The sequence below is a fragment of the Carassius carassius genome, chromosome 7 (assembly GCF_963082965.1).
Source record: "Carassius carassius chromosome 7, fCarCar2.1, whole genome shotgun sequence".
Taxonomy (NCBI): Eukaryota; Metazoa; Chordata; class Actinopteri; order Cypriniformes; family Cyprinidae; genus Carassius; species Carassius carassius.
Window position 1 is genome coordinate 26,649,377 of NC_081761.1, and position 27,719 is coordinate 26,677,095.

The following is a 27,719-nucleotide window of genomic DNA, read 5'->3' on the forward strand; positions in this document are numbered from 1 at the left end:
ACACTATTAATATTTGCATGTGTAGACCTATAGCAGTGGGGACTTAGGGACTGCAAACAATTTAAACTAAATTAACCTTGGGGGGGGGGGGGGGCTCAACTGGTGTCAAATTACGCACTCTAGTCTTTGTACAACTTGTCTTGTATGGCTTCAAGCACATCTGAGGTGACGTCATCCCACTGGGCAAAAAAAGGAAGAAAAAAGAGACCAAGAGAGGAAGAATGAGAGAGAGTGAGATCAAGAGATGAGAGATAATTTACTGTGTTATAACAATCAATGTATCATATTCTAAAATTGTAACTATGTAGTACAAGGCTTGCTGCAAATATAATAATCAACGAAAATAAAAACAGTGCAGAGATGCTGGCTTTATAGAAATGTGTCTTTAATAACTCACCAGATGGCAATAAGCAAAACTATTCATGATAGTTAGTGTAATGTGGACTGATATGGCTGGGGAACAAACTAATATCAAATATATCATTTTAAATTAAAAGGAGATGGATGGATTTTTCATGCTTTGTCATTGAGTGGTTTAAGGGTAAGTCATGAGCCATTCACAGGCATATAAGCTGCATTCCTAATCACAGGATCCCTATGCAGGGGTTATTTGTAGAAATTGTTATATACAGTATTTAAACTATGATCATTTGTTAAACATAAAACCTAAATGCAGGTGAATCAAGGTGATTAACTCATTTTGGGTAAATTTCCCTCTCCATTTCCTGCAAAATGATTTACTGATGTGAATGTATTCCCCATGCCATTTGCAGTGCCCTTCAAAGATAAAACGTCTTGGAACAATCTAGAAATCTGGAACCTCACTTAAAATTTCTGAATAACCAGTGAAGTCCACTTTGTAGGGCACGGTTGAACGACTGGTACACTAATCAACCATTTGGTTCCTCACTATGGATCGCCTTGTATTTGACAAAATAATGAAATAATAATAAAAATAAAATATTCACATTTAAAATATTTAAATATTCAAGTTAAAATATGATTCTACTGATAGAAATTGTGATATTAATTATGATTAACTATGCAGGCCAGTGTGCTTTCCAACAATGGGGGAAGCAGATGCAAACCTAACGTTAGATTCACCATCATAGCCTTATGAAACTCAGGTAGAAGTTTGACTGAAACAACACTAGATGGAGGCAGGAATCCAAAATGTCCAAAATCAAATGGAAGGAAAAGGACAGGAGCAAAATATTTTCTTCTCAGTTAAATTAATTTTTTTATTAAATCTCCTATCGTTCGTTCATTTAAGGCTGTCACTCTGTTTTGAATATTCAACGCGCTTTAAATATTTAACAAATGCTTATCCGAATATTTTTCCATCTGAAGACTGATCTGCCTGAATTACTGTATCATTTGATCCAATGTGAGAAATCAAGGCCAATTTTCTAGACTAACTGGCACCTGAATATGCTCAATCTATTCATGGGTGCTACACCAACACTGAGAGAAGATGGAGGCTTGGTCACCTGACTAATCTCCTTGGTGATCTATGATGTAAACAATGAGTGGGAGTGAGTGAAAAAGGTTCAGTGGGGCACAGATTTGTTAACTATTTGATATGTAAAACATATGCTTGTGGCCTTTTTAAGACTTGATTCTTTAATGATCATTTTTCATTCATATATATATATATATATATATATATATATATATATATATATATATATATATATATATATATATATATATATACACACAAAAACGTTACTAAAAGTCGCTCACTAAAAGTCCTCTTGTTTACCTAAATATTCCAACACTGTGGAACTTGTTAGAAAACCTCAAGCTTCCCTTGAAGACGACACGTGTCCATACAGAAGTGGATAAATCTACAAACAGATTAAACTTTTAACAACTGACAATGTTCTGTTGATCTGAACAATGCAATAATTCATCACAATTCTGTAATCAGATTGTTGCTCAACTCAGGTACATCTTGTACTTTGTTAGCTCTACCTCTAAAAAAAGTACAAAGAAAGAAAGCGAGAGAGAGCCTTTACCTAAATCCTCACAGCTGCCCACTGAACGAGAGGTGACCTCATTTTTTGTCAGGGAGGACACAAAAGATCCGTCTCCATGACAACAAACCAGAAAAAAAGTGTTTGCTTGTACACACCAAATGTGGCCAGCACTACCCTTGGAGCCCTATTGTATAGGCCATGCTTTCCACTTGTGCTGTGGTGCTGTTTACTCGGAGAAGGGCTGTAATAGTTGAGGCGCAGATCAAAAGCCAAGTGCAAAACAAAATCTTTCAGCCAAATTTTTCCAAACCTGCATGAATTTCTTTCTTCTGTTGAACACAAAAGATAATTTACAGAATGCTGCACCAAACAGTTGCTGGTAGTCATTGACTTCCAAAGTATGAAATAGTTCTGGGCGATATGTTCAATTATCATATCGTCCAAGCATTATCTTTTGAGATTGACGAAACATGATATCATCATGCCAATTTATTTCATTACTTAGTTTCATAGTTTGTAACTTGATAATTTAATAACAACATTGTAAGTTACTAATTCTAATGCTTGCATTTCCAGCTACAGAAAACGAGCAAAAAACATCATCACTGACTTCAGTCCAGCTAATGTTTATGTACCTTAAAAAACAAGCTGTCTACACCGTGATGAATAAATATCTTATACTTACATCGCACATACATCTGCAGTTTGTTGTTTATGATGAGAGAATTTGCAAGAGAGCAGAATTCATTCAGCGAGCACTGAACAACAAAACTCTGGAGTTTTAGCGATGGCTCATCTGAACGCCTCTGATTGGCCACTGCATTCATAAGCTCAATCAAATCGTGTGTGATTGGTTATAATGCGCAACATTATAAAAACATGTAAAAGGAAAAATGATGGAATAAATAAGCCCTAATATTAATTAGATAATATTACTACCCTTATAATAATAATAATAATAATCTTGATATTGTAACAGAAATTAGCCACAAGTGATATCTCTGACTATTGTCAATACATGATACTATCGTCTATCAACTCTAGTATGAAAAAAAAGTTAAGCAACTGTCTGGCTACCAACTTTCTTTAAAATATCTTCACTTTAAAATAAATTCAAGAAATTCATGCCAGTTTGGAACAACATGCGGGTGAGTAAATGATGACACAATTTTCATTTTTGGGTAAACTATCCCCTTAACACCAACAGTTTACTTGTCGATAGAGATCCACATTAACATATATGGGTTCATATACTACAAAATAAAATACTGGCCATATATCCCTATACATCTATCAGTATAGTATAACAGTCACCCTCTCCCACACATTCAGCGCACCCACGAATTATATCACGTCCCATATGGCAGCCCAGCAGCTTCAAACTAGTTCAACTCCACCCATAAGACACACATCCACACACTCTCTCTCTTTCTGATGGGTAGGTAATGGATTAAGGTCACCAGACTGACTAAAACAGGTTGTTGGACAGACTTAAGCCTTGTTTACGTGTAGTCACGTCAGAGTGCACCACAAATGCCTGTAAAAAGCAGGCCTCAGTGAGGATGAAAACATCTTGGTTACATCAGCAGTATATTCACAGCTTGTTTGAAAAGTGTGGGTGAAGATAACTGCTTTAAAAGTACTCATCCTACACACACCTCTCAAGGGTGGGGAGGAACAGCCAGAACATGTGTGAGTGTGAACATATGTGAGTTGATCATAATCGTCCTAAATAGCTATATAACTTATTACTTTAAATCCATATTTAGGACATCTGAGTGGCTTAACCCATGTGACATACACATTTCGAGCTGGCAGTCAAAAGCAAAGCAAGGAAACGTGTTAGCTAAACCAATGTCATTTTAGTGAGCAAAAGAAGTAGTATAATGTTCCACCAATAATTTTCTCAGCCTCATTTTGTAAATAATCCATTTAGCCTTTCTCTTTTAATTTAGACCAGTCTTTATTAGGGTCCTAGGCCAAGCTTTGTTAAAAACTGATGGGAATATTGAGCTCTCAATTAGTAATTCATTCAGTTTTGCAAAACTCCAGGCTTGTTAAAAAAAAAAAAAAAACATTTAAAAAGGCAGAGGCTGACAGAAATTCACCATACAACAATGTTGGCAATGTTTCAGTTTTTACAGGATAGCATATTAGTGCCTGTATTTTTTATAACCTACAACCATATATTCAATCAAGTAATAACATTTACAAAACATTTTACTTGAACAACCATATCATAATTTGGCTGTCCATGAAACATGGCCAACACTCATGTGTAGACACCATGCAGGATCATACACACAGAGACAAAATGCCATCAGAGTAACATGAGACACTAAAATAATGCAGTAAATGTTAACTATATAACATAAAATGTCTCTAATATACATTATTAATAAGACGAAGGAGACAAAACAAAGTTGCTTTTATAAAATTTAGTCATATGTGATGTGTCATGCAGGGACTTCTGTGAAAGTCTTTTATTTATTTTATTTTATAAAGAAATTAAGTTTTTACTTGCAAAAGTTTTTCATATGGTTTTAGTGGGGGGGGGGGTGTCAGTAAAAAAATATAATTATATAAAATTATATGAATTATAATATTTTTACAGTGTACTAAGCAGAAAATCAGACCCGCTTTCTGTAAAACCATGATGCAGTTCATCATGGTTTACATTTTAAAGCAGTTCAGTATGTAAGCATGTGTGCAAAGTCTGTTCTGGAAATATACTACACCAGCCACATGCTGGTTTACACATGATTTTCAACATACCACTACAATCAGTGTCCTTTTCAGCTTTTAAAAAAATGCTGAGCATTCACTAATAGGAGCTTGCAGTATGTTGTTAGTGCAGTAGCATTTGTCCAAAGAAATATGTCCCCAGAGCCCCTTCTCTGCATCCCTTTTATTATTTCTAAACTCTTTAGGGTCTAGGCTTTATCTGGTAAACCAAGTGAAATATTTTTTATTCAGCATTACACCAATGAATTAAGTCTGATGAGGCAAAGCATTGTGTACGCTAGGCAGCAGGGTTAATGCCTGGCTGCAGCTAGCGTAGCCTAGCACTGCTTAAGATGAGCGTATACAGACTGCTGGCCATTACACTCCACTGCATTGACATACTTTCATACTGCAAATCTGCGTCATATGTCACAGCCACCATATGAACTTTATAAAAGAGACATTCTAGCTGTGGAGCATTGGTTTATGTGTCTTCAATAAAACATGCTATTGAATATGGATGTGAAATCTTGGACCAAAATATTAAGTTTAGCAGTCAAGGTCACCATGGATTGAAATCAATGGCAGCCTACGTTATGGTATTGACTGGTCTGGCTAGCTTGAGTTCAAACCAGCTCCCTGAACAACCCAAATTTATCCACAGATCATCTGATACTTAGAAAGAACTAGACAATGGAAAGATCATTTTGGATATTATCTCTAAACGTTTCAGTTTAAAGTTACTGTTTAAAATGTTGAACAATAATAAGAGAAAAAAATTGCCAAGAGGATGCTTTTTATCTAATACAGCTGCTTAAAAGTTACCCACCTTCACTTTTATGGCAAAATAAATATACCCTAAACAAAACTACAAAGATTTGAGCTCTCTATAAAAAAAATCCCCCATCATATAACCACAAAAAATGCAAACTACAATCCTAATATTCTGAGATATTGGTCTCTGAGGCAGATTCTGTTGCACTGAAATTCCAAATTAAACCAGGGCAAGATTAGCCCTTGCCAAAAGCATGCCATCCTCTGAAAAGAGAAATCGTAAAGCATCAGATCATGCAAAGACCAAGTGTAAATGCCCTCCAGGATATATTTGAGTCAGGCCATGAAGGTAAACTTCAATCTTCATGAACGTAACTACACATGAGTGAGCAGTCATGGATGACACACATGGATTGTGCAACTGCAAACTCAAACACTAGGCTAACTGCCATAAGGGGCAAAGGAAGGATTTAAGATAAAATTTTGGCAGCATTAGCATTATCAACATTTGCATCACAAGAGGAGTAGATTGGATTTCTATCCATTTTGCAGAGGCAAATTTATGTTAGCAAGAGTACATGTGTATACACAATTGGATGATATTCAATCATGAAACATTAATTTACTTTAATTGTTTAATTTAACAAACAAATAATTTAGATTTTTGAGTGAAACACTTTTCTATAAGCGGTTTTAAGAGAGTAGAATACAGAAAAAAGACAACTAAGCAGCAGTGGTGGTCTTGAGCTCTGTAGTCATTTACATTTATATATTTGGTAAATACTTTTATTTAAAGCATCTTAAACTACAATCAAGGTACACATTTTTAATCTGTTATAATTTTCTCTGGAAATCAAACCCATGGCATTGGCCTGCTAATGCCATGCTCTGCTGATTAAAGGTACAGTAGGACATCTTGGAAAATGCTAACTTTAGTCTGATAGCACTGAAAGCGTACATCCCACCCTCCCTTCAAATCAATGTCCAAAGCCATTCCTCCTGAATGCATATACGCACCCAGACCAGACGACCAGAGACAACATTACTACAATACATCATGTGCCATTAACTGGTGAGAAAAATGTATAGTACAGTTAGTAACTGTACTACAATACCAGGAAGGAAGGTCAGGTTGCTGATATTTGCCTTCCATTCTCAATCTGCTTGCACAGTGTACGTGAACATGATAATGACGTATCCTGACATAACCCGGTCCACAGAGGTATGTTAATACATAAGTTCATAGACAGGTAGGAAAGCCTTTCATAATGTTCGGACTGAACATTTTGACTGGACACACATTTCTTGGTCCTATGCCTTCCACAGTATATATAAATATAAATACATTTAAATACATTTAAACCATGTACTGTAACTTAATGATTGCTATCGGGATGTTAACAGACTTTCATCCAGTATAACAAAAAAACATTTCTAAAAACAATTCAACTCTTGCACCTTTAAGCTACGGGTTTGAGTTTGCTGGAATAAAACATGCCTGCAAAAAGTTTTGCACTGCAATCAAGTAATAATTCATGTGTAAATCAATATATTGACAAGACTGATAAATCAGCCAATATTTTTTTTTAAATCATCAGCATTGACCAATTCTTTTGATTTTATTTTATTTTTTGACAAAATGCAAGGCTTTTATTTTGACAGCGATGAGTATGCCAGCACCTGAGCTCACATAGATTCCCTTCTTCATCTTCAGTGATTTACTGTCTCGGTTTAACAGTTCTTTGTAATAAAATATAAGACAGAACAGTTAAATTGTTATAGTGTCAATTTTTCTATTATTAGTAATAACATTAAAATAGTCAGCCAAATGCATAAGTAGCAAAGAAGTTTGAAAAACAACTTTTCATAATCTGAAAACTGTTTATTTACAAATTTAAACTAAACTTTAAATAAACCAAATTTCTAATAAGTTCTCAGATTTTTGGACCTCATTGTATCTAAGGTATAGTTTGATGAAACTGGACAAATCTAAAGGCCCGGGTAGGGGGGTGGGTGATATGACCAAAATTTGAATTATCATTATATAGATATTTTTGCTTTAAATAAGGTCTTAATGATAGAGAAAATGTTGATACCATAGAAATTTCTAAATGCTTGTAATCAGTGTCAATATCACAAAAAAACGAATATTAGCCTAAAAAAAAAAGGCTCACTCAAGACATATAAACAGTCAGCGATTAAGAATAAGACACTAATTTCAAGCAACAGGACAAAAAACTACAACAGAACAAATAAATAAGAAATGCTGCATACAGGTACATATAAATGCATCAATAAATGTTGTGGAAAAGTTAATTTATTTCAGTAATTCAACTCAAATTGTGAAACTCGTGTATTAAATAAATTCAATGCACACAGACTGAAGTAGTTTAAGTCTTTGGTTCTTTTAATTGTGATGATTTTGGCTCACATTTAACAAAAACCCACCAATTCACAATCTCAACAAATTAGAATATGAAGACAATAGCCAATAGCCAATCAGCTAATCAACTCAAAACACCTGCAAAGGTTTCCTGACCTTCAAAATGGTCTCTCAGTTTGGTTCACTCGACTACACAATCATGGGGAAGACTGCTGATCTGGCAGTTGTTCAGAAGACAATCATTGACACCCTTCACAAGGAGGGTAAGCCACAAACATTCATTGCCAAAGAAGCAATGAACAGAGTGCTGTATCCAAGCATGTTAACAGAAAGTTGAGTGGATGAAAAAAGTGTGGAAAAAAAAGATGCACAACCAACTAAGAGAACCACAGCCTTATGAGGATTGTCAAGCAAAATCGATTCAAGAATTCTGCTGACCAGCTTTTTGAAGATGATGATTTCATTTTACAGCAGGATTTGACACCTGCCCATACTGCCAAAAGCACCAAAAGTTGGTTAAATGACCATGGCGTTGGTGTGCATGACAATTCACTAAAAAAAAATTTCTTATGAAGTATTCTAATTTGTTGAGATGTGAGCCAAAATCATCACAATTAAAAGAACCAAAGACTCAAAACTACTTCAGTCTGTGTGCATTGAATTTATTTAATACACAAGTTTCACAATTATTTGTGAATTACTGAAATAAATGAACTTTTCCACCACATTCTAATTGATTGAGATGCTCCTGTACACTGTATAAACTAATGTAATCAAATGTATAAAAACACTGCATATTCTTCACTGTGTAAATTAAATACATATTATTTAAGAAAAGTTACAACAGTGATTTAGTCAAGAGCAGTGAGATTTTCTTTCTTTTGTTGTTTGATTAACATGAATGACAGACAGCAGGAATATTAGACTGCTGTCACTTAAAGAGCTGCCCAGATGCAGTATACTACTAGGTGTGAGTTTTTTTCTCAGCTGTTTGCTTTCACTCAAGACCTAAATTACTGTGTTTACAAGGATACTTGCAAATACCAGTATTTTTACTCAGTTCAAAACTCCTGTGCTCTATGAGTACCATCTTCAAGTGCACGCACCTTTGTCAGGTGGTCTCTCAGACAGCATGCGTATATAGTGAAATTAGTTCTCTTTCACTGCTGATTGGATTGCCTTTCAACAACTTGTTTTTAACCGCAATGCTTAAAAACGCATGCAAATGACAATTTTTGGCGTGTTATAGCATGTAACCACCATTCGACAGTTGAAACGAAGAGACGAAAGTTGAAAATCTCTACCGGTTGACAAATTGTTTTGTGGTAAATCATGTCTACTGGTATACCACCAACCCCTAGGCCCAGCTATACTTCTTTTTCCAAGTTCCACTTAATCTCATCCACAGTCATATCTGCACAGCTTTAAAAGTATAAAAGTATACTTCACCACATATGAGTGCGGAGGACAAGTTTGCCATGTGTACAGTGAACTTTCTGTCTTAACATTCACCTGGTGCCTGTGCTGTTGTAAAAGCAGACATACAATTGGGTTGCACATGAAGAGTTTGCAAAGACATCGGTGGAAACTCCTGAGAACAAAGATTATGTCACCTGAAGTATCCTTTGGGCCTTAGATCGCTCAACAATAGTTTCCTCTTCTAGAGACCCAGCGAATCAATCTACAGCAAAAGGAACACATAGCTCTTTTATACTAAACTTCAAACTATAAGTAATAGAATCTTTTAATTTCTCAAGTCCAGTAGGCCCTGACTCTCAACAGCATAGTGGTCCAAGCTATAACTGAAAAGAGAGAAAGGGGGGTAGAGCTTAGTGCATAGGATGGTCCCCTCAGACTAGGCCCAGACTCTCTGCTGACCTACTTCCATCTGAAGACAAGAAGCACAGTCGTGTACTCTGTAGCCAACACTACTACAAGCACATTAACTGAATACAGAGGTAATGAAGATACCATCATAACATATGCGCAGCCCTCCATGATACTATAAGGATTTGTTATAACCTTCAGGCCTGATGCAAAATGGAAACCAGTGTTCTTTACTACTCAATGGAAAGGTCAAATATCGCTATTTAGGACAGACTGTAAACGAACACTGCTTTAAATGGGGGTCAATGCAGAATCTTCACTTCATGCAGTATGTTAGCTTGCAGTCCTACTTCTGTGGCCTGATTGCTCGCCATTCGTTCATCCCTCCCTCTCTCATGCTCTCATTCTCTTCTCAATCATCTCATGCAAATCCTGCATACAGTCCCACTAGTGATGTCAGCATCTGGGATGTCCAGAACTGGGGTGGATATTTTTAGCCTGGTGCAACGAGTAATAGAACATGTAGAAGAGAGAAAGGGAGAAAAAATAGAATGGCCGAGTGAATCTGTGTTGTGAGGATATAATGAGATGGTCTATATTAACATAGGTGTGTGTGTTTATGAAAACAGGGAAAGCTAGAGGCACTTTATGAGGACTTGTGCAAGGCACAAACATCTTTCACACCTGCATATGTGTGTCATTTTTAATGCTAAAGATCCCAAAGGCTTAACTGAGTTTCTCATAGTAGCTGGATGATTTCTACAAATCTATCTGCTGACTGTAGGCGGAGACCAGATATTTATTCGAGCACAGCCTCTTCTATCTCTCTCTTTCTCCTCTACGCACATTACTACAGAGGCCAGGCTATTACTGCACCAGCATGGCCTCGTTTCTCTCCCACACCTAAATTGGGGACTCTGTCACAGCTGGGCCGGTGCGTACCTGCAAGTATGTGTAGTTACTTTGTGCCACTAAAATCACATCCAAAACAGTTCAGTGGAAAACAGCCAAGCAAGATGATACCCTTAATCAACATGAAATTAACTGATACTATTTATTTTCTTACTGCACATTGAATTATAGGTACAAGATATTCAAAACAGGAAAATGCTAATTTGGTCATAAGGGTCAATTTCTCAAAACTGAGATTTATACATCATCTGATGATGTATTGTTTGTTAGAATTGGAAAATATTTGGCTAAGGGTGCAAAATATATATATATATATATATATATATATATATATATAAATATATATTGTGAAAATCATCTTTAAAGTTGTCCAAATGAAGTTCTTAGCAATGCATATTACTAAACAAAAATTTGATTTTGATATGTCTATGCTATGAAATTTATGAAATATCTTCATGGAACATGATCTTTACTTAATATTCTAATGATTTTTGGCATAACAGAAAAAAAAATTTTTTGACCCATACAATGTTTTTTTTTTTCTTTTGCTAAAAATATGATCCAGCAACTTAAGACTGGTTTTGTGGGCAAGGGTCACATAATTGATCAAAATGTAGTAACATTTCAATTATTTTCCTCTTCTGCTTACATCACTTTGGTCAATAGCCAAATAGTTACTTGGGCATTGATTTAGTAAACTTGTATTTAGTGTAGTTCAGATTTGCTATGTAACACCTATTTATCCATCCAATCAATTTCTAATGGATAAAACCCAAACTTTTTTTTTAATGGAATAGCTTGTCCCATGGAAGTATAATGGGTTGCAAAAAATAAGTGTGTAATTCACATTGATTTTAAGCATAACACTTTGTACTGGGAGCATTTTCTTTCTTTCTTTCTTTTTATTTTATTTTGTATTTTTTTGTAGAAATACATTTTAGAAGAGGTTTTGCTTTGAGTGCAGGATTCAGCTAGATGTTCCACAAACACATACAATAACTATGATATACACTACTATTCAAAACCGTAAGATCTTTTATTTTTAAAGACATTAATTAGACACTGACACAAAGACACTGTTACAAAAAAATGTATTTCAAATAACTTTTCCCATTTATCAAAGAAACAGCTGGCTTCACTTATAATATCATTAGGCTCCAGAGGTTAGTCAAAGATAGGTGTGTGCTGCGATTAACCTGTGCTAGCAGGTAAAGGTAGCATAACTTTAAGGACAATCTTGACACCTACTGTAGGTGAGCACACAGTAAACTAGTTGTTAAAATGACGCCATCCTGAAAAGGATGCAAGGAAACAAAGGAGTTTTTGCTGCACTGGTCTATGCTGCAGTTATCAGATCTTTATTACAAAGTCTCTTGTCCTCCAATGAAGTCATCTGAAGTCGATAATGAATATTTAGTATATACTAAATATGACATGCTACTGTAGCTGTGTTAGCACCATTAATGAGATTTAACAGCTATGAAAGAGGGTAGGTTTTTAGCAAATAAGGATTTAAATTTCCAAAATAGGCTCAATGGAACAACATCTCTACCTACATTTTTGTTGCAAAACTCCAGAAAGTACCTATAAATAAGGTTCACTGAGGTTTCTAGATGAAATGACCACAAGTGGAAGTAAAACACCAGCAACTTGAAAATTGGAAAATTCATTTTGACACAATTCATGGATACAGGGGCAGATTATTAATTAATAATTACTTATTTTTTGTGTTGTTCTTGCACAATTATGACCTCAAAACTGTCCATCGTTTATAAACGAATACATTTTCATGTTTGCATCAGATGTTCAGCTCCACACGTATGCCTTTTCTCATGTAGTAAACATGCTTGATAGCTTACCTGGTATAGCATTGTACTTGCAAAAAAAAGATCTTAAAGTCTTGTAGGAACTAGCTACAATTGTGTGGTTACTTCAGACAGTGTATTTTATCTAATTATATTTTAATCAATTTTAATTTAAATTTTAATCTAACAATTTTCACTATTCCTTTAAAAAACAGAGGGACAGATGGCAAAACGTCAGCTTCTAAAACACTTAGCTGTAAAAGCTGAAAAAGAATTGCCACTTTAAAAAGTGAGACCTGAAAAACGTGATAATTCAAGTGGAGGCATTTTTATCTGGCTTGGAGTACAGACAATTTAAACCTCATCTGGTGAACTCTAGCCTATTTTGTGGCACTTTCCATGGGTTAAAAAATAGGGCCTGATGCTTGGGGACATCAACCTTTTTAGCATATGGTCAATGAAAGCAGGTACTTTAACTTCACAAAATGATTATGATTGTCAGCCTTTAACATTCAAACAAAAATTACTTTTTTATTTTGAATCAAATTTTTCAAACAAAAAAAAAAAAAATGGGAAAAAAGCAGTTTAAATCCTTGATTTGTGTGATTAGCAATGAACATTAAATTAAACTTAAAATACAAATGACATTTATCAATTCAATATGGCAGAATGGGTAATAAGTGCACAGATTTTGCCTTAAATTAAGGTACCACTCAGTAAAGGTTAGCTGATTTAGGCTAAAATGTTAATGATTAACTTCATTTCCCAATACTCAGAGAGAAAATATTTGTTTGATCATCAATTTTCACGATAATCTAGGTAAAAGGGTTAAATTCTCTAATTTGACGGATGTTGTGAATACAATTTACTTAATTTTGCAGGTAATTTGTAGGTGACTTGCCTTTAAGCTATGTTGTAAAAAGAGGTTTGCCTTAGTTAAAAATAAGATTTAGTACAATAAACTGATTATCAATTTGACAGATGCAAAATTATTACATCAATTATTTTTATTGTTGGATAGAGCCTTTAAGGTGGGATTATATTTTATTAAAGAAATCGAATAATTCTTACAACAAAACATGGAACTGTGCCAGCAAAATGTATCCTATTTTTGAGTTTTACCTGATATGCTTAAAACTGAAAGAAATTACAGATTTTTTCCTTTTCTCACCAGTCTCTGTTCTAACTTTGCACCCAATTTGTCACACCTCATAAACACACACAACTGTACAAACATGCAAGCAGATACATTGAACCAAACTAAAAGGACTGGAAACTTTATTTACCCCAAACACAGATAAAAAAAAAAAACAGTTAAAAAAACTGAGGTGGTGTCACCTTTCCATTTCACTACTGAGCTCTCCAGCTCTAGGCCTATATTATGGACAATAACAGAGGACTCACAACCAAAATGGAGAAAAGTAGCCATGAAATCTAAGGCCATCTCACAATCTCTGTACAGCTGGGAAATCAGCTGCCAGAATGGTTATTCATGATGCTACAAATCTAATACTGTAAAACCATTGCTGGGACCAAAATGGTGGATGCCTGATGCTTGATTTCATCCTCTGCTTTGCTTGTGCTGTTGCGACTGCTTCACCACTACAGCATGATTCAAAAGCCCCTGTCTATCAGCACATCAAATACAGCAGACTCACATGGCCATTTAAACAATGATGGAGAACGACAGGTACTAGGCTAATGCACTAGGCAAACATTTACAGTAGGGTTTCTCAAATTCGGTCCAGAATGGCCACTGCCCCTGCAGAGTTTAGATCTAACCAAAATCAGGGACACCTAAGCAAGCTAGTCAAGGTCTTGAGAGTTACTAGAAAATTACAGGCAAGTGAGGTGGGTTTGAGCTAAACTCTGCCGTGGTCCTTCAGGAACAGATTTATGAAACCCTGATCTACGGCCTCTGGTCCAAGGTGAAACAGAGGTCCTGGGGGACCCACCTGGTGTCATGTAGCCCCGCGGAGAAGGGGAGATGTGGGTCGGAAGAGGGGGCGGTGGAAAGTGCTTATGGTGGTGGTAGTCCTTCTCACTGCGAGAGCGGATGTGCTCCAAGGCCCGCTCCGGTAGATCCGAGCTGGGCCAGGCCCGCCTGAGGTTGGTGCTGCGGGTCTTCTTCATGCCAACAGGTTACCCGTGGAGGGGGTAAGGGGGGAGAGAGGGAGGGGGAAGGGGAGGGAGGGGGTGGGGAGTAACCTGAGGTTCAGTCCCTCCCCTACATTGGCAGGGGACACCCCAGTCCAGGTATCAGGCCAGAGTCATGGTAAGGGCGCTCTCGCACATGCACACGTGCGTACGCATATACACACATACATGCACGTACGCACGCAAATTGGGGATGACACGTGGTGGTGCAGGCGGGCGTGCTCAGTGACGTGCAGGCTGGCTGGAGGTGGGCGTGGGAGCGCTGGGCTGGGCTGTCCTTTGAGGCATCACCCTTGACTGGAACAAATCCCACCGACCCCCTGCCAAACATCCGGATTCATATGCCACGAAGGGCACATTACGTTGCCAGGCACTGCGGGGATGGGAGAAGAAGGGGATGGCGGGTGGGAATGGGGCAAGAGGAGCGAGAAGCAGCGCAAAGACAATTCTGGACAGTGCATGCGTAACGACCAACACACATATGAGTTTAAGCAAGGTGCATTGCGATGAAAGGATGGAGTGGTGAAGGAAGGGAGGGAGGAAAGGGTATTGTGGAGGAAGAGTGGGAGGGAGGGAGGGAGGGAGAGAGAGAGAGAGAGAGAAAGGCCTGCCTGTCCAACAATAGCCCAATTTAGCACGGCGGCGGCAGCCCCTCGGACAAGTCCGCTGAAAAACAAAAAGCCTGCCAGGGAAAGGGAAAAAAAGAAGAAAGGAGAGTACGGCCTCTGAGGAGACCTCGAAGGTTTGGTGATCTCAGTCCGCAGACAAGCCCATGTCAGCCTCCCTCCTCTCCAGCTCTGCCACTAGCCTCCGTCGAAAACGACGCCACGCACGAGGGGAGGGCAGAAAAACCGCGACAAGGGGAAAGGTGGAAAAATGGAAACTGCAGATGCGGAAGAAAGGTCCTCCTCTTTTGTTTCCGTAATTCCACAGTGAAGGAGGATGATGGCTGCGAGGCTACATGCACATTCACGCGACTACATCTTGTCTCTGAGGCTCCCTCTTCTTTCAATGCTGATGCCGTCGCTGCTGCTGCTGCTGCTGCTGCTAACACTGCTGCTGCCAGCACCTTATGAAAGGGGTGTGTGTGTGAGTGTATGTGTGAGTGAGGGGGGAGGCAGGAGAGCAGCAGAGCAAGCGATTGAGTGTGTGAGCGCGCGGCAGAGGCTGTACGTGAACGTGCATGTTTCAGAGTGTGACTGAGAGTGAGTGCGGATGGAAAAGAAAGATGGGGGAAAGGGGAAATAATATCAGCGTTCATAAAGGAAATCAAAGAAGTAATAGAAAACACGTAAAAAAAACACGTGTTTCTTCTCCATCTTCCCCATGACCTGCTTTTGTTCTACGCTAATTTTACAAGAGTATTTGTCCTATTTAACGCTCACTTTATAAGCAAATTCAAGGCTAAAGCACAATATTTTCATTTGTGACCGAATAAAGAAAAGAAATCAAAAATCATATCCATTGCTTTCATCAGCAAACGTATTTATTTATTTAGACATTTATCTCAACAGTAAAGACATTAAAGGGATACTCTACCAAAAAATTATGCCATGCTGTTCGAGATGTATACAACTTGCATTCCTCTGTGAATGCAGAGATATTTAAAATAATTAATCCCCTGGTGTGACAAAATGTTAACCTATACATTATATTTTAAAGCCCTTTTTTAAAATCAAAATTTTTTACATATGCCATGTCATGCCATAGCATCATTTAAACTATCATCCAACAATGGACAAAAGTGTAGTTTTTATCTAATAATAAATGCTGCCGTGTAATTAGCCTCCTGACTAAGCATTTAAAGAATTTAGGGGAACCATTTAAATAATCCTGTGAATGCACTTAAAGAATGTAGAATCCAATCGTTATAATCGAATCGAATCGAATTTGAATTGAAATTGAATCGAAAACCTATGAATCGTGAATCGAATCTAATCGCTGTCAACCCAAAGATTCGATATATCGTTTCAGTATCGATATCACGATGTGCACATTGCAGGATGTGTGATTTTCAGTATACTGATCGTTATATTTATACTGATCGTTTTTGCGATTCCACCCACGCTGTCTACACTGGAAGTGGACGCAACAAAGCGATCGTTGCAGATCCTTGGAACTTTGTGTCACTACGTCATAAAAAGAATGAGGTATTTACTCTCTGGGATTTGTTGTGCCGTGCTACATCCAGTGTAGACAACATCACTGATTATAATGGATTCTATTGTATTTTGTTGCTTCACACCGCTCCCGTCCGGTGTAGACACGACGAGAGCCATGTAGATGCATGTGAACACTGAAATCCATTGGTGACAGTTGCTTATGGCTTAGGTGAAGGTAAACAATGGATAAAGAAAATGGATAATATCACAGCAGTTTAATGTTCCTAAGACTTTCTGTGTCAAAGAAAAATCACTTTTGTAGCTTTAACACAGATTTATTAGATTTAATATGGCGAAGACTATGCAGTGTTATTTTACATTTGATTATTCAACCAGTATACCTGAATACTGTTAGAGTTACCAGAAAAATATAAAGCACTGTTTAATTTATATCTTTGTTCTATTGTATTTATCTATGTTTGTAATTTGTTTATTTTTCTATGCTGATTTACTCACCTATAAAATCACCCCAATCATTAAAAAAATAGAGCTTTTCATGTCATCTGGTGTTTTATTTTATTTTTTATCTCGCAATATATAGGCCTATCACAGAAATACTAAATATAACAATATCAAATTTTTTCTAATATTGTGCAGTCCTAATATATACCTATTAGCCCTTATTTAAGTAGGATCTAAGCATGTTGTGAAAGTGACTTCCATACCACTTTTCGATCAAGTTTCACAACACGCTTACATCACACTTCACAATGTGCCAACATTCACAGCGGGACAATTGGTATGTTTTTTTTTTTTTTTTTTTTTTTTACATATTTTCATTTCAGAAGACACTGATTCATCTGGGGTTGAATGGATCATCGTGTTTATTTTGTGTGGTTTTTGAAGCTTCAGCTTTGAGGAACCCACCCACTTAATAAGATGGATTTTTTTTTATTTGTGTTTCACAGAAGAACAAATGTTGAACACATCTGAGACAGGATAGGGCAGTAGCATTGCCACGAGGGGAATCGCACCTGCCTACATGTAATATAGAATATTTAAAGATGGGCCCCCCAAAATTTAAATTCTGAATAACTGGCATGAGGGGGACCAAATGATGAGAGAATTGTTTATTGTTGGGCTAAGTGTCCAGACTAGCTGGAGAGAGCTGAATGACTAAATAGGTGAGGTGGTGAAGGTGAAGGGTGAAGTGACATTCAGCCAAGTATGGTGACCCATACTCAGAATTTGTGCTCTGCATTTAACCCATCCGAAGTGCACACACACAGAGCAGTGATAACACACACACACTGTGAACACACACCCGGAGCAGTGGGCAGCCATTTATGCTGCGGCGCCCGGGGAGCAGTTGGGGGTTCGATGCCTTGCTCAAGGGCACCTAAGTCATGGTATTGAAGGTGGAGGGTGCCCTTGAGCAAGGCACCGAACCCCCAACTGCTCCACTGCTAAAAAATTACAAAATCTGAATAAGATTCCAAAAATAATTGTACCTGAATGAAGAGGACTCACGATAGGAGTGGGCACCATGTCTGGGAGATGAAGTTTTTTGTTGATTTAAACCAAGATGAAGAGGAGGAGGTTAGAGGCCAACTAGGCATGACAAAGCACCAATGCATTCCCTTTAAGTTGCTCCCACCCCCTCTGCAATTAAAATGAGAGTGAATGTGACCACAACACAAACTCCCAGCAAGAAGGCGTTACAGAGGCTAAAGGCTAACAACAAGCAAGAGGGGGTGTGACACAACATGCTGTGACCATGACCTCTGTGACTCAGCTTTAAAAGTTGGAGGAACTCATTTTCCAGTAGAAAGAAGAGAAATTAACAGTAGGAAGCAAAACTCTGTATCTTCAACAAATGTAACAGGAGCTCAGAATCCATGTTTCCTGAGTTTCAGCATATTAACTTTAATTTGTTTTTAAACGTAAGTTATCTAACAAAAAAACCTTATCCCTTATGTTAACTTTATAAATTGTATAAATTATTAACATATGTGCTTTGAAGTAGTAAAATATACAAACCCAAAACATGCTCTTTGCTAACAATGAATAAATGGAGAAACTGCAAAAGCTGCATAATAGTTGATACACTGAATCTCATACAATGGAAGAAGCTATTTTGGAATTTCTAAACTGCGTATATGTTGCATATAACGTGCATATAATAACTGCCACAAAGAAAAACCTATGAACAGTATACAGACACACATATTTCAGTAAGTAATAATGGCTAATGTTTCTAATGACAGATGATCACTTTTGTTTATTCTGTAATAATAATAATCTTAACATACCCTCTAGTGGTACAATAGTGCTACTGAACAAGTCACAACAAGACAATTACGGTAGTTAACAACAAATGACAAACATTACAAGTATTTCTGGTCAGATTGCTTATGTATTTTGTTTACATACACTACCCTTAAGTAAGATTTTTCTATGTTGATGTCTCTAATTTGCACCATGGCTCCATTGGTTTTATTAAAAAAAAAAACAGTAATAATGTAACTGCTTTCAATTTTTTAAATGTAATTTATTCCTGTGATAACACATGATGCTTCAGAAATCACTTTAAAATGCTGATTTGCTGCTTAAGAAACATTTCTTTTTACAGTCAATGTAAAAAACAGTTATGCTGCTTAATATTTCTATGGATGCTGTAATAAAAACAGGATCTGATAAAAAAGAAAGTTCAAAAGAACAGCATTATTTTACATTTTTTGATCTTGCTGGATACAAGTATTCATTTCCTGGTAGATTTTTTTATTATTATTATTATTAAACCCAAATTTTTGAATGCTGAGGTATGTATCTCATTAAATATTTTTATTGAATAATCATATAATGATCACCAGTTCCATCATACATGATTAAACTCATATAATAATTTCATATTTTAGTACAATCTGATTTGACATACAATTTATATATACTTTTCAATATTTAGTATTAGTGTCAATGCAATGTAAAAAATAATTTTCTCAATACAACAATTTCTCAATAAAACAAATGTACAAAATAATCCACAAGTGCATCAGAAACTGTGAGAATAAATCTAAATACTGTGGCCAGCCGCAGGTTCAGCTCAAGTACATTTGAGGAGAGAGGCCTTGTGCTACAACCTCTTCCTCACACCGTCCTATCGCTGTCTGCCTGCTCATCAGCTGAAATCACTAACTATCTGCTTGGCTGCGGATTGGAGGATGGGAGATTGGATTAGAGAGAGGATGAAGAAAAAAGAGTGAAGCTATATGGGAGGGGGAAAGGCGAAGCTGCTCTGGTTCATTCATACAAAAAAGGAATGGGGAAAAACACCAGCCATCTTATTTCTGAGCCGCAACAGCAGCCGTTACCATGGCGACATTGCTTGATGAGCTCACAGGCTCTGCAGTAGGACATCTCTAAAAGGTGAATGGTTGAGATTGGTTGAGATTGAATGGTTGCCACTGAAAATGTGGAGAGGGGCTATGGAGGATTACTACGCTTTTTAAGAGGCATTTATATTATGAATATTATTACATATTATAATTATTATTACATATTATTTATCTATCTATCTATTAGATTTTATTCATACAAGCTAGCTTTGAAATAAATCAAAGCTATCTTCATATATTTATACACTGAACAAAATTATAAACGCAACACTTTTGTTTTTGCCCCCATTTTTCATGAGCTGGACTCAAAAGATCTAAAACTTTTTCTCTGTACACAAAAGGCCTATTTCTCTCAAATATTGTTCACAAATCTGTCTAAATCTGTGTTAGTGAGCACTTCTCTTTTGCCATCCACCTCACCGGTGTGGCATATCAAGATGCTGAGACAGCATGATTATTGCACAGGTGTGCCTTAGGCTGGCCACAATAAAAGGAGACTCTACAATGTGCAGGTCCGGGGGGGTCTGAAAACCAGTCAGTATCTGGTGTGACCACCATTTGCCTCACGCAGTGCAACACATCTCCTTTGGGATGCTCTGGATCGGCATACTGTATACAGTACAGACCAAAAGTTTGGACACACCTTCTCATTCAAAGAGTTTTCTTTATTTTCATGACTATGAAAATTGTAGAGTCACACTGAAGGCATCAAAGCTATGAATTAACACATGTGGAATTATATACATAACAAAAAAGTGTGAAACAACTGAAAATATGTCATATTCTAGGTTCTTCAAAGTAGCCACCTTTTGCTTTGATTACTGCTTTGCACACTCTTGGCATTCTCTTGATGAGCTTCAAGAGGTAGTCACCTGAAATGGTCTTCCAACAGTCTTGAAGGAGTTCCCCGAGAGATGCTTAGCACTTGTTGGCCCTTTTGCCTTCTGTCTGCGGTCCAGCTCACCCCTAAACCATCTCGATTGGGTTCAGGTCCGGTGACTGTAGAGGCCAGGTCATCTGGCGCAGCACCCCATCACTCTCCACTGTACGTTAGCATGTTTCTGTTCCTGCCAAATTCCAGCAAGTTTCGCACAGCCATTGAAGAGAAGTGGACCAACATTCCACAGGCCACAATCAACAACCTGATCAAATATGCGAAGGAGATGTGTTTCACTGCGTGAGGCAAATGGTGGTCACACCAGATACTCACTGGTTTTCTGACCCCCCAGTACAGTAAAACTGCCAATTTTAAAGTGGCATCTAGACTGTCTCAGCATCTTGATATGCCACACCTGTGAGGTGGATGAATTATCTCGGCAAAGGAGAAGTGCTCACTAACACAGATTTAGACAGATTTGTGAACAATATTTGAGAGAAATAGGCCTTTTGTGTACAGAGAAAAAGTCTTAGATCTTTGAGTTCAGCTCATGAAAAAGGGTAAAAAAACAAAAGTGTTGCATTTATAATTTTGTACAGTGTATATAATAGTTACAATGGTTGCATTGCAAAACCAAGAAAGCAATTGTTAATAATTAATTAAAATGTTAATTTTAACAATTTACTTTACTTTACCTTTAATTAAATAATAATATATTTAAATATGTACATTATGCCACTCACAAGACTACACTTCCTGATTTACTTTAAAACACCAGAAGGATGGAGCAGATTAAAATTATATTCCATGCCTCAAGATGGCAGCAATACATCAAATAGAGCAAATTTTCTTTGAAAAGTTCTGCTTTATTGTTGTTAGTCAATAAATAAGCCTAATATGAACAATGGAGCTAAAGTCCAGATAAATTCACATAAAACATGAAATTAGGTTTTTGGATCTCAGTTTCTACACAAAAAAGTTCTAAACAGTACCAGAAAAGGTTTCTTCAGCTTCTAACAATATCAAAATCCTTTTCAGTGCTAAACAGAACCCTGGTTATAAGGTTCGATAAATAAGGGTGAAAGTGCTATGTACCTATTATTATTACCTTTAATAATATTTTTTTTTACCCCTTTGTCTGCCTGGTCTAACAATATTTTGAAGTCTCTATGTCTGTTGCAGCAGTGAAAAAAAGTCTAAGAAACCCACTTTACCCTCACAATATTTTGAGACCCAGACAGAAAAAAGTACTACACCAAATACATATAATGATACATAATATTTCTCAATGTGCAAATATTCAAGTAGAAAAAATATCATGTTTTTAATTACTACTGCGCTACTAATCTTGAACAAAAATATGCAGTCACATTGACCCATAACAGATGAGATGCAACTATTTTAACATAATAGGAGTGTAGAATTTCTACATTTTTATATTTTTAGACTCTGACAAGCTAAAAAATAAGTTTTCTATTTTTAAATAATTTTCTTTGTTATTTTTTTTTATTTTTTATTTTTTTTAAAATTTTTGCAAATTGCATGCAAGTAAAAAAAAGCAGTTTCTAGATTTCAACACAACAGGACGGTTAAGGTCACACAACTTTAGATAAATGACAACAGGCCCAGTAGTACGAGAACAGGTTACACTTTGAAAGTCTTCTCGTGTAAATTAATGCTTGTTCAAAAATTATAAGAAAAAAGTAATATACATTAATTAAAATAAAAATTGAGTAAAAAAGTTAACAACACTAGTGTAAAGTCCATCTAAGTTGAAATTCTCTTAACAGAGAGCGACCTCAATTGTAGAGTTTTAAAAAGGCCTGAAAAGAAACATTGCACAAATGTCATCCCACCATTTTAATAGCCAAAGAAAGCACAAGCCTTGATTATAAATTGTTAAATAGTGAACAAAAAATAATGCATTAACTGTAAAGAAAAAAAATAATAATAATAATAAATTTTTAAAAAAGGGTAAAGTTGTAACGGAGCTTTTTTTCAAGCTCCAAAACCTTCAACAGGGTGAAAAAGAAATACAACCGAAGGAGAATTAGGGGTTTTTCAATCAATGCTTTGTTTTCTGATTAGATTCACCAAGCCCTACTAAGAGATGATACTAAATGTAAAGGAAAAACAAAGCCCTTCAGATTCAACACAGAAACCTACACCACAGTCTAGTGCTAAACAAGAGAAACTCTTCCAGTGTATTACAAATATTTAACATTCAGATGTAAGCAGATCTTTACACATCATTCTCCTGGGCTGAAAGGAAGCTAATAATGTTAACAAAATAAAAGTCCATTGATAAAATCAGTTATTAGAAAGTTCCTCAGGACAGTGCAGTGGGAAAATAAAGCATCAGGAGAAAAGCACATTGACCACGTCACAAATAATCTATAATCTATATTTTCACAGGCAGTAAAGAAAAGAGAGTTAATTAAACACTCACACAGCCAACACCAATGGTAAAAAATCGTATTTCAATGTTCGCACACAACAAGTTCTTAAAAATGTACTCTTTGTTGGTCATGTCGGTTCTACGTGGTTTTGAAAAACTTAAAGAAAAGTTTCAAACAAACAACTTTCAAGTAAAGCTTTTCAATTACTGTAAATAAAAATGCCATGTGGTGTAAAAATAAGTACATGTGGTGTGCTTATCTTTTCAGAAGTTTCATTCTTTTATCTTCATTATGATTTTAAGACAAAATCAAGTATTTTAAGAACAGAAGTGACAAAAGACTGTGTCATTGACAATTTTATAGAGAACCTATAGCCAAATATATACACTAACATTGTGATCAAGTTTGCTAAAAAAGTGTCAGAAACGACAATAATATGCAATAATATGATTCAGTATATAAATATATATTTTTGTACACCGCTCCATTAAAGCCAATAATCAGAGGAACAACCAGACAGAAGAGATGCTGACTATTGTCTTTATCACAGTGATTTTCCCCTTTCAAAGCACTCTATAAATGTCAGAATAACATTTCAAGTGGGAACATGCCAGGTTGCAGGATCTCCACAGCCTGTCTTTCATTTAAGAGTACAGCAGGTTTGACAATGGCACAGCTGTAAAATGCTTTTACTTGTGAACCCATATTCATTTAAAAAAGGCAAGAATGTAGCATTTAAATCATGAATGGGCTAAAAAAAACTATCAAAGCACTAGAACATTTATTATGTTCTGACTGTTCACCTAAAGCCAGACAGATCAAACAAATTAAATGACAGAGATTTGTGCAGAAACCTCTCAGCATTTTCATAGTCTCTTGCGAGGCCTGATGAGAGTGTACAAGATGGCAGTGAGTGAGACAACTCTCAGCAAGACTCTACCAAGGTGACAGATGAGTGAAGGTGAAGAGTGCAGGTTAGGCTCCAGGCTAAATGAGAGGGCTGCTCCGCAACTGATCACAGAGATCACTCACAGATCTCCTTACAGGCCAAAGATCAAAGCCACAGCTGGGCTTTCGACCGGAAAATTAATCAAAGTATATTTGCCCAATGTGGAAGCTCAGATATGGCTATTTAAGTACCACATATGTTTCTCAGCACAAATTCATGCTGTTAAATGTCGAACGTCAAATTGTCAACAGTTGGATGAATGAAAATTATTATTTTTTTCACTCTTATGTAATTTACAGTTTGACCTGTATAACTTGAATTAAATAAAATTATATATATAATTATAAAACCACAGAAAAAGTTTCTAACAAGATGTGAGATTTATGCCCAAATTAAATTAAAGACAGATAAATGAAGGTACGGTAATCGCAAGTAATATATTATTTATGGATAATTGTGGATATTTACATTCCAATGGGGTTATTTGTCAAATTAAATGTTACATAAATATTTTTGTGTTCATAACAATAAATTACTGTTAATAAATTCACTGTCACTGTAAAAAAATAGAATTTCTACCAAAAAAAAAAAAGGTGACCACATTTCTGTTCATATTTCATATGCAACTAACATGGACTCAGTTTTCCCACAAATAAAAAAAGTTAAAAGTACATTTTTAAACACTGAATGCGTCATTACAGTAGCTTAATAAAGCTATTTTATTTTACATGGAGCAGTTTTCTCATGGAGGTCGACATGCTGAGTGCTGAATACAATCCATTTTATTGTGGTAACCTTCTGTTTCCAGACACTTTTACCCACGGGATGAAATAATCATGGCTTTTGCTTTTGTGTGAAGATGCAGCAACTGCACTACGGTCAATGAAAGTCCAAGACAATGGACAGCACAACATCAACAAAAGATTACTGGGTGCACCTTTAATTTAAAATTTAGTTTAGAAGTGACACTAATAGTCAATAATGAGCATCAGCACATCTGCACTTGCATTAGGTTTTGTGGGTGTTTAGTTTAAAGCCCTGCAGGAGCGGTAGATTTACAATGAGGTGTTGAAAATGAACCGGCACAGGCATCAGCGTCCCAAACACCACATCAGCCAAATATGCAGTAAAACAGAGAGAGCACAACTCAACATGACTTACTGCTGACCTCTCACACAGACATGCACAAAATGATTTACTCTCTGTGGATGATCAGGTGTTATCAACACACCTGATGACACATCTAACAAACTTCAACCCCTAAAGCGAACTAGAGAACAAGGAGCAAGTGTAGGCACAGAGAAGGTCATAAAGATACAATTTAATTATACAGCACTTATTTAAGACATTTTTCATCAAACTTAGATTCTTTAAAAATCACCAACTGTATAGAGTTTTCAAAAATCACAGAATAAATGGTTAAAACTGCAGTTAAATACTCACAGTCCTTGTTAAAAATAAACATGAAGTCCATCTGGAGACTGTGCAGAGCTGTAGGTGCTACACACAGCAGGAACATTTAACTGTGTCTGCTGTCTATCTTACTTACACTGCAATTGTTACCCTTAAAGAGGTATTTTAACCTGATTTAAACAATGACATTTAGTTTTGATTGTATTAATTCATGTGTTTGATTCAACAATTTTAAATAATTGAGTAATACAGTATGCTCAAAAATAATATTATGACTGGAATAAAACCAATACATTTCTTTACATTTTACAGGTACATAAACATATTTTTTTGTTTAGATAGTTGCTGAAAATTACAATATGGATGCACTGACAGCATCTAAAATGTAAGCAGTAACTTTTATTTATGTACAACAGTTGAGACCTTTATATCATTAATATAATTTTTATACTTTCATAGATATATTTAATATCCCTTAACTCTATCCACAAACATGTAACCACTTTTAATCAACATAAACAATGAAAAAGACAGAAATATGTACAATAATTTTTTTTAGAAACAGTAGATACAAATATATTTAAATATATTTAAATATATATTTGTTTGCAAATGGTAGACAGTCAATTTTGTTAACGTTGTAAATATCTGAAAATCTTATCCTTATCCACTCCATGAGACACATATCATATTCAATGCCAATGAGCATTTGACATCACTGACATGAAACCTTTCTTGAGGCAAATTCAGAATTTGTAAAAAGTGTGGAAATTGATGTTTACTTTTGCTACTGAGGAAGTAAATGAATATTGTTAAATGATTTGTAATTACAGATTACAGAAATATTGGTAACACTTTATTTTAAGGAGCCTTTGCTACACATTACATGTACTTAATATTATAATAGCACTTAATTATGCATAATTACATCCAAGTAACCCTAACACTAACCATCTAGTAAGTTTATGTATTTAATTAATATTACTCAGTACTTACAAGAACACCTTAAAATAAAGTGTAACTTAATTATTTAGCATTGTTTAAGATGATGAAATCCTCTGAAGTGAGCTGGCACCAAAAGTAACAAAAAACTCAAAAGAAAAATCAAAAGTTATCAATTCAGAATAAGTAAGCAAGCAAACTTAATAATGCAAATGAAAAGATAATTTAGGATTTGTAATAATTTGTCTGTGGTTGTTCAGTATTGTATGTTTTTCCTATGCAAATGTTCATTTTACATACATTTTGCTCAATACACATACAAATACACATGAGATCGCATGAACCTGTATAACTTCATTGTGTATTTGGTTTTAAAACAAACATTTTGCACCTTAATTTTAAGTTCTAAAATATTACAGAATATTGTCATTGTAATAAGGAGTTGATTTCTTATGATAAATGAAACAGGTACGACATATAGCCACAAAATCATGACACATTCGTGGTCCAACTGTCGAAAATATTTAGTCTGAAAAAGAAAGTTGACTATGAGCCTGGCTGTCCACACATCCCTACATGATGCTGATTTGCTGATCCATAGGATTTCCCCCTTCATTCTCTTCTGCACTCCTCCCTTTCCTCCTATTGAAGACAAGGCTTCTAGGGCTTCCTGTCCCCCAGCCTTCCTTCCCATCTGTTCCAAAGCAGACCTGCCACCACAATCCATGCATACACACAACCTCCAGGGACGTTATCCCATCACAGTCCTTGTACATTTCCGGCCTGTGACAAGCTGATCTATGGACAGCCATCCACATTCCATTAACACAGTCCTGGCAGATGTTGAATGTGGAACATGTTTAAAGAGGGATTCTTACTTTTCAGCAAAATGAGTTCTATTCTGCAGACGCCTTGAGGAATCTCCTTAAGAGTGTGGTTACCAAAAAGGCTCTAAGTGGTTCGTGTTTTGTGAAATCTAAAACTTCACGGTCTCTGGGCTACCTCCAAGTAATACAAAGACATGAGAGGTAGCCATCCCAATCTACCCAGAGTATAAATCTTCAGCCCGTTTCATCCT

At 36.2% G+C, this 27,719-nt stretch overlaps 1 protein-coding gene across 2 annotated transcripts in view; it reads right to left on the bottom strand.

Annotated features, from left to right (window-relative positions):
• Positions 1–27,719, bottom strand: part of stox2a (storkhead box 2a) — a 47,644-nt gene that overhangs the window by 11,406 nt on the left and 8,519 nt on the right. Inside the window, exon 1 of one of the 2 annotated variants that reach the window (XM_059554337.1) lies at positions 14,363–15,698. The exons of the other annotated variant lie outside the window; for it this stretch is intronic. Within the exon in view, the coding sequence (XP_059410320.1) occupies positions 14,363–14,540 (178 nt within the window). The 5' untranslated portion in view covers positions 14,541–15,698. Of the gene's footprint in view, positions 1–14,362; positions 15,699–27,719 lie in introns of those variants that run through there. 2 annotated transcript variants of the gene reach the window in all.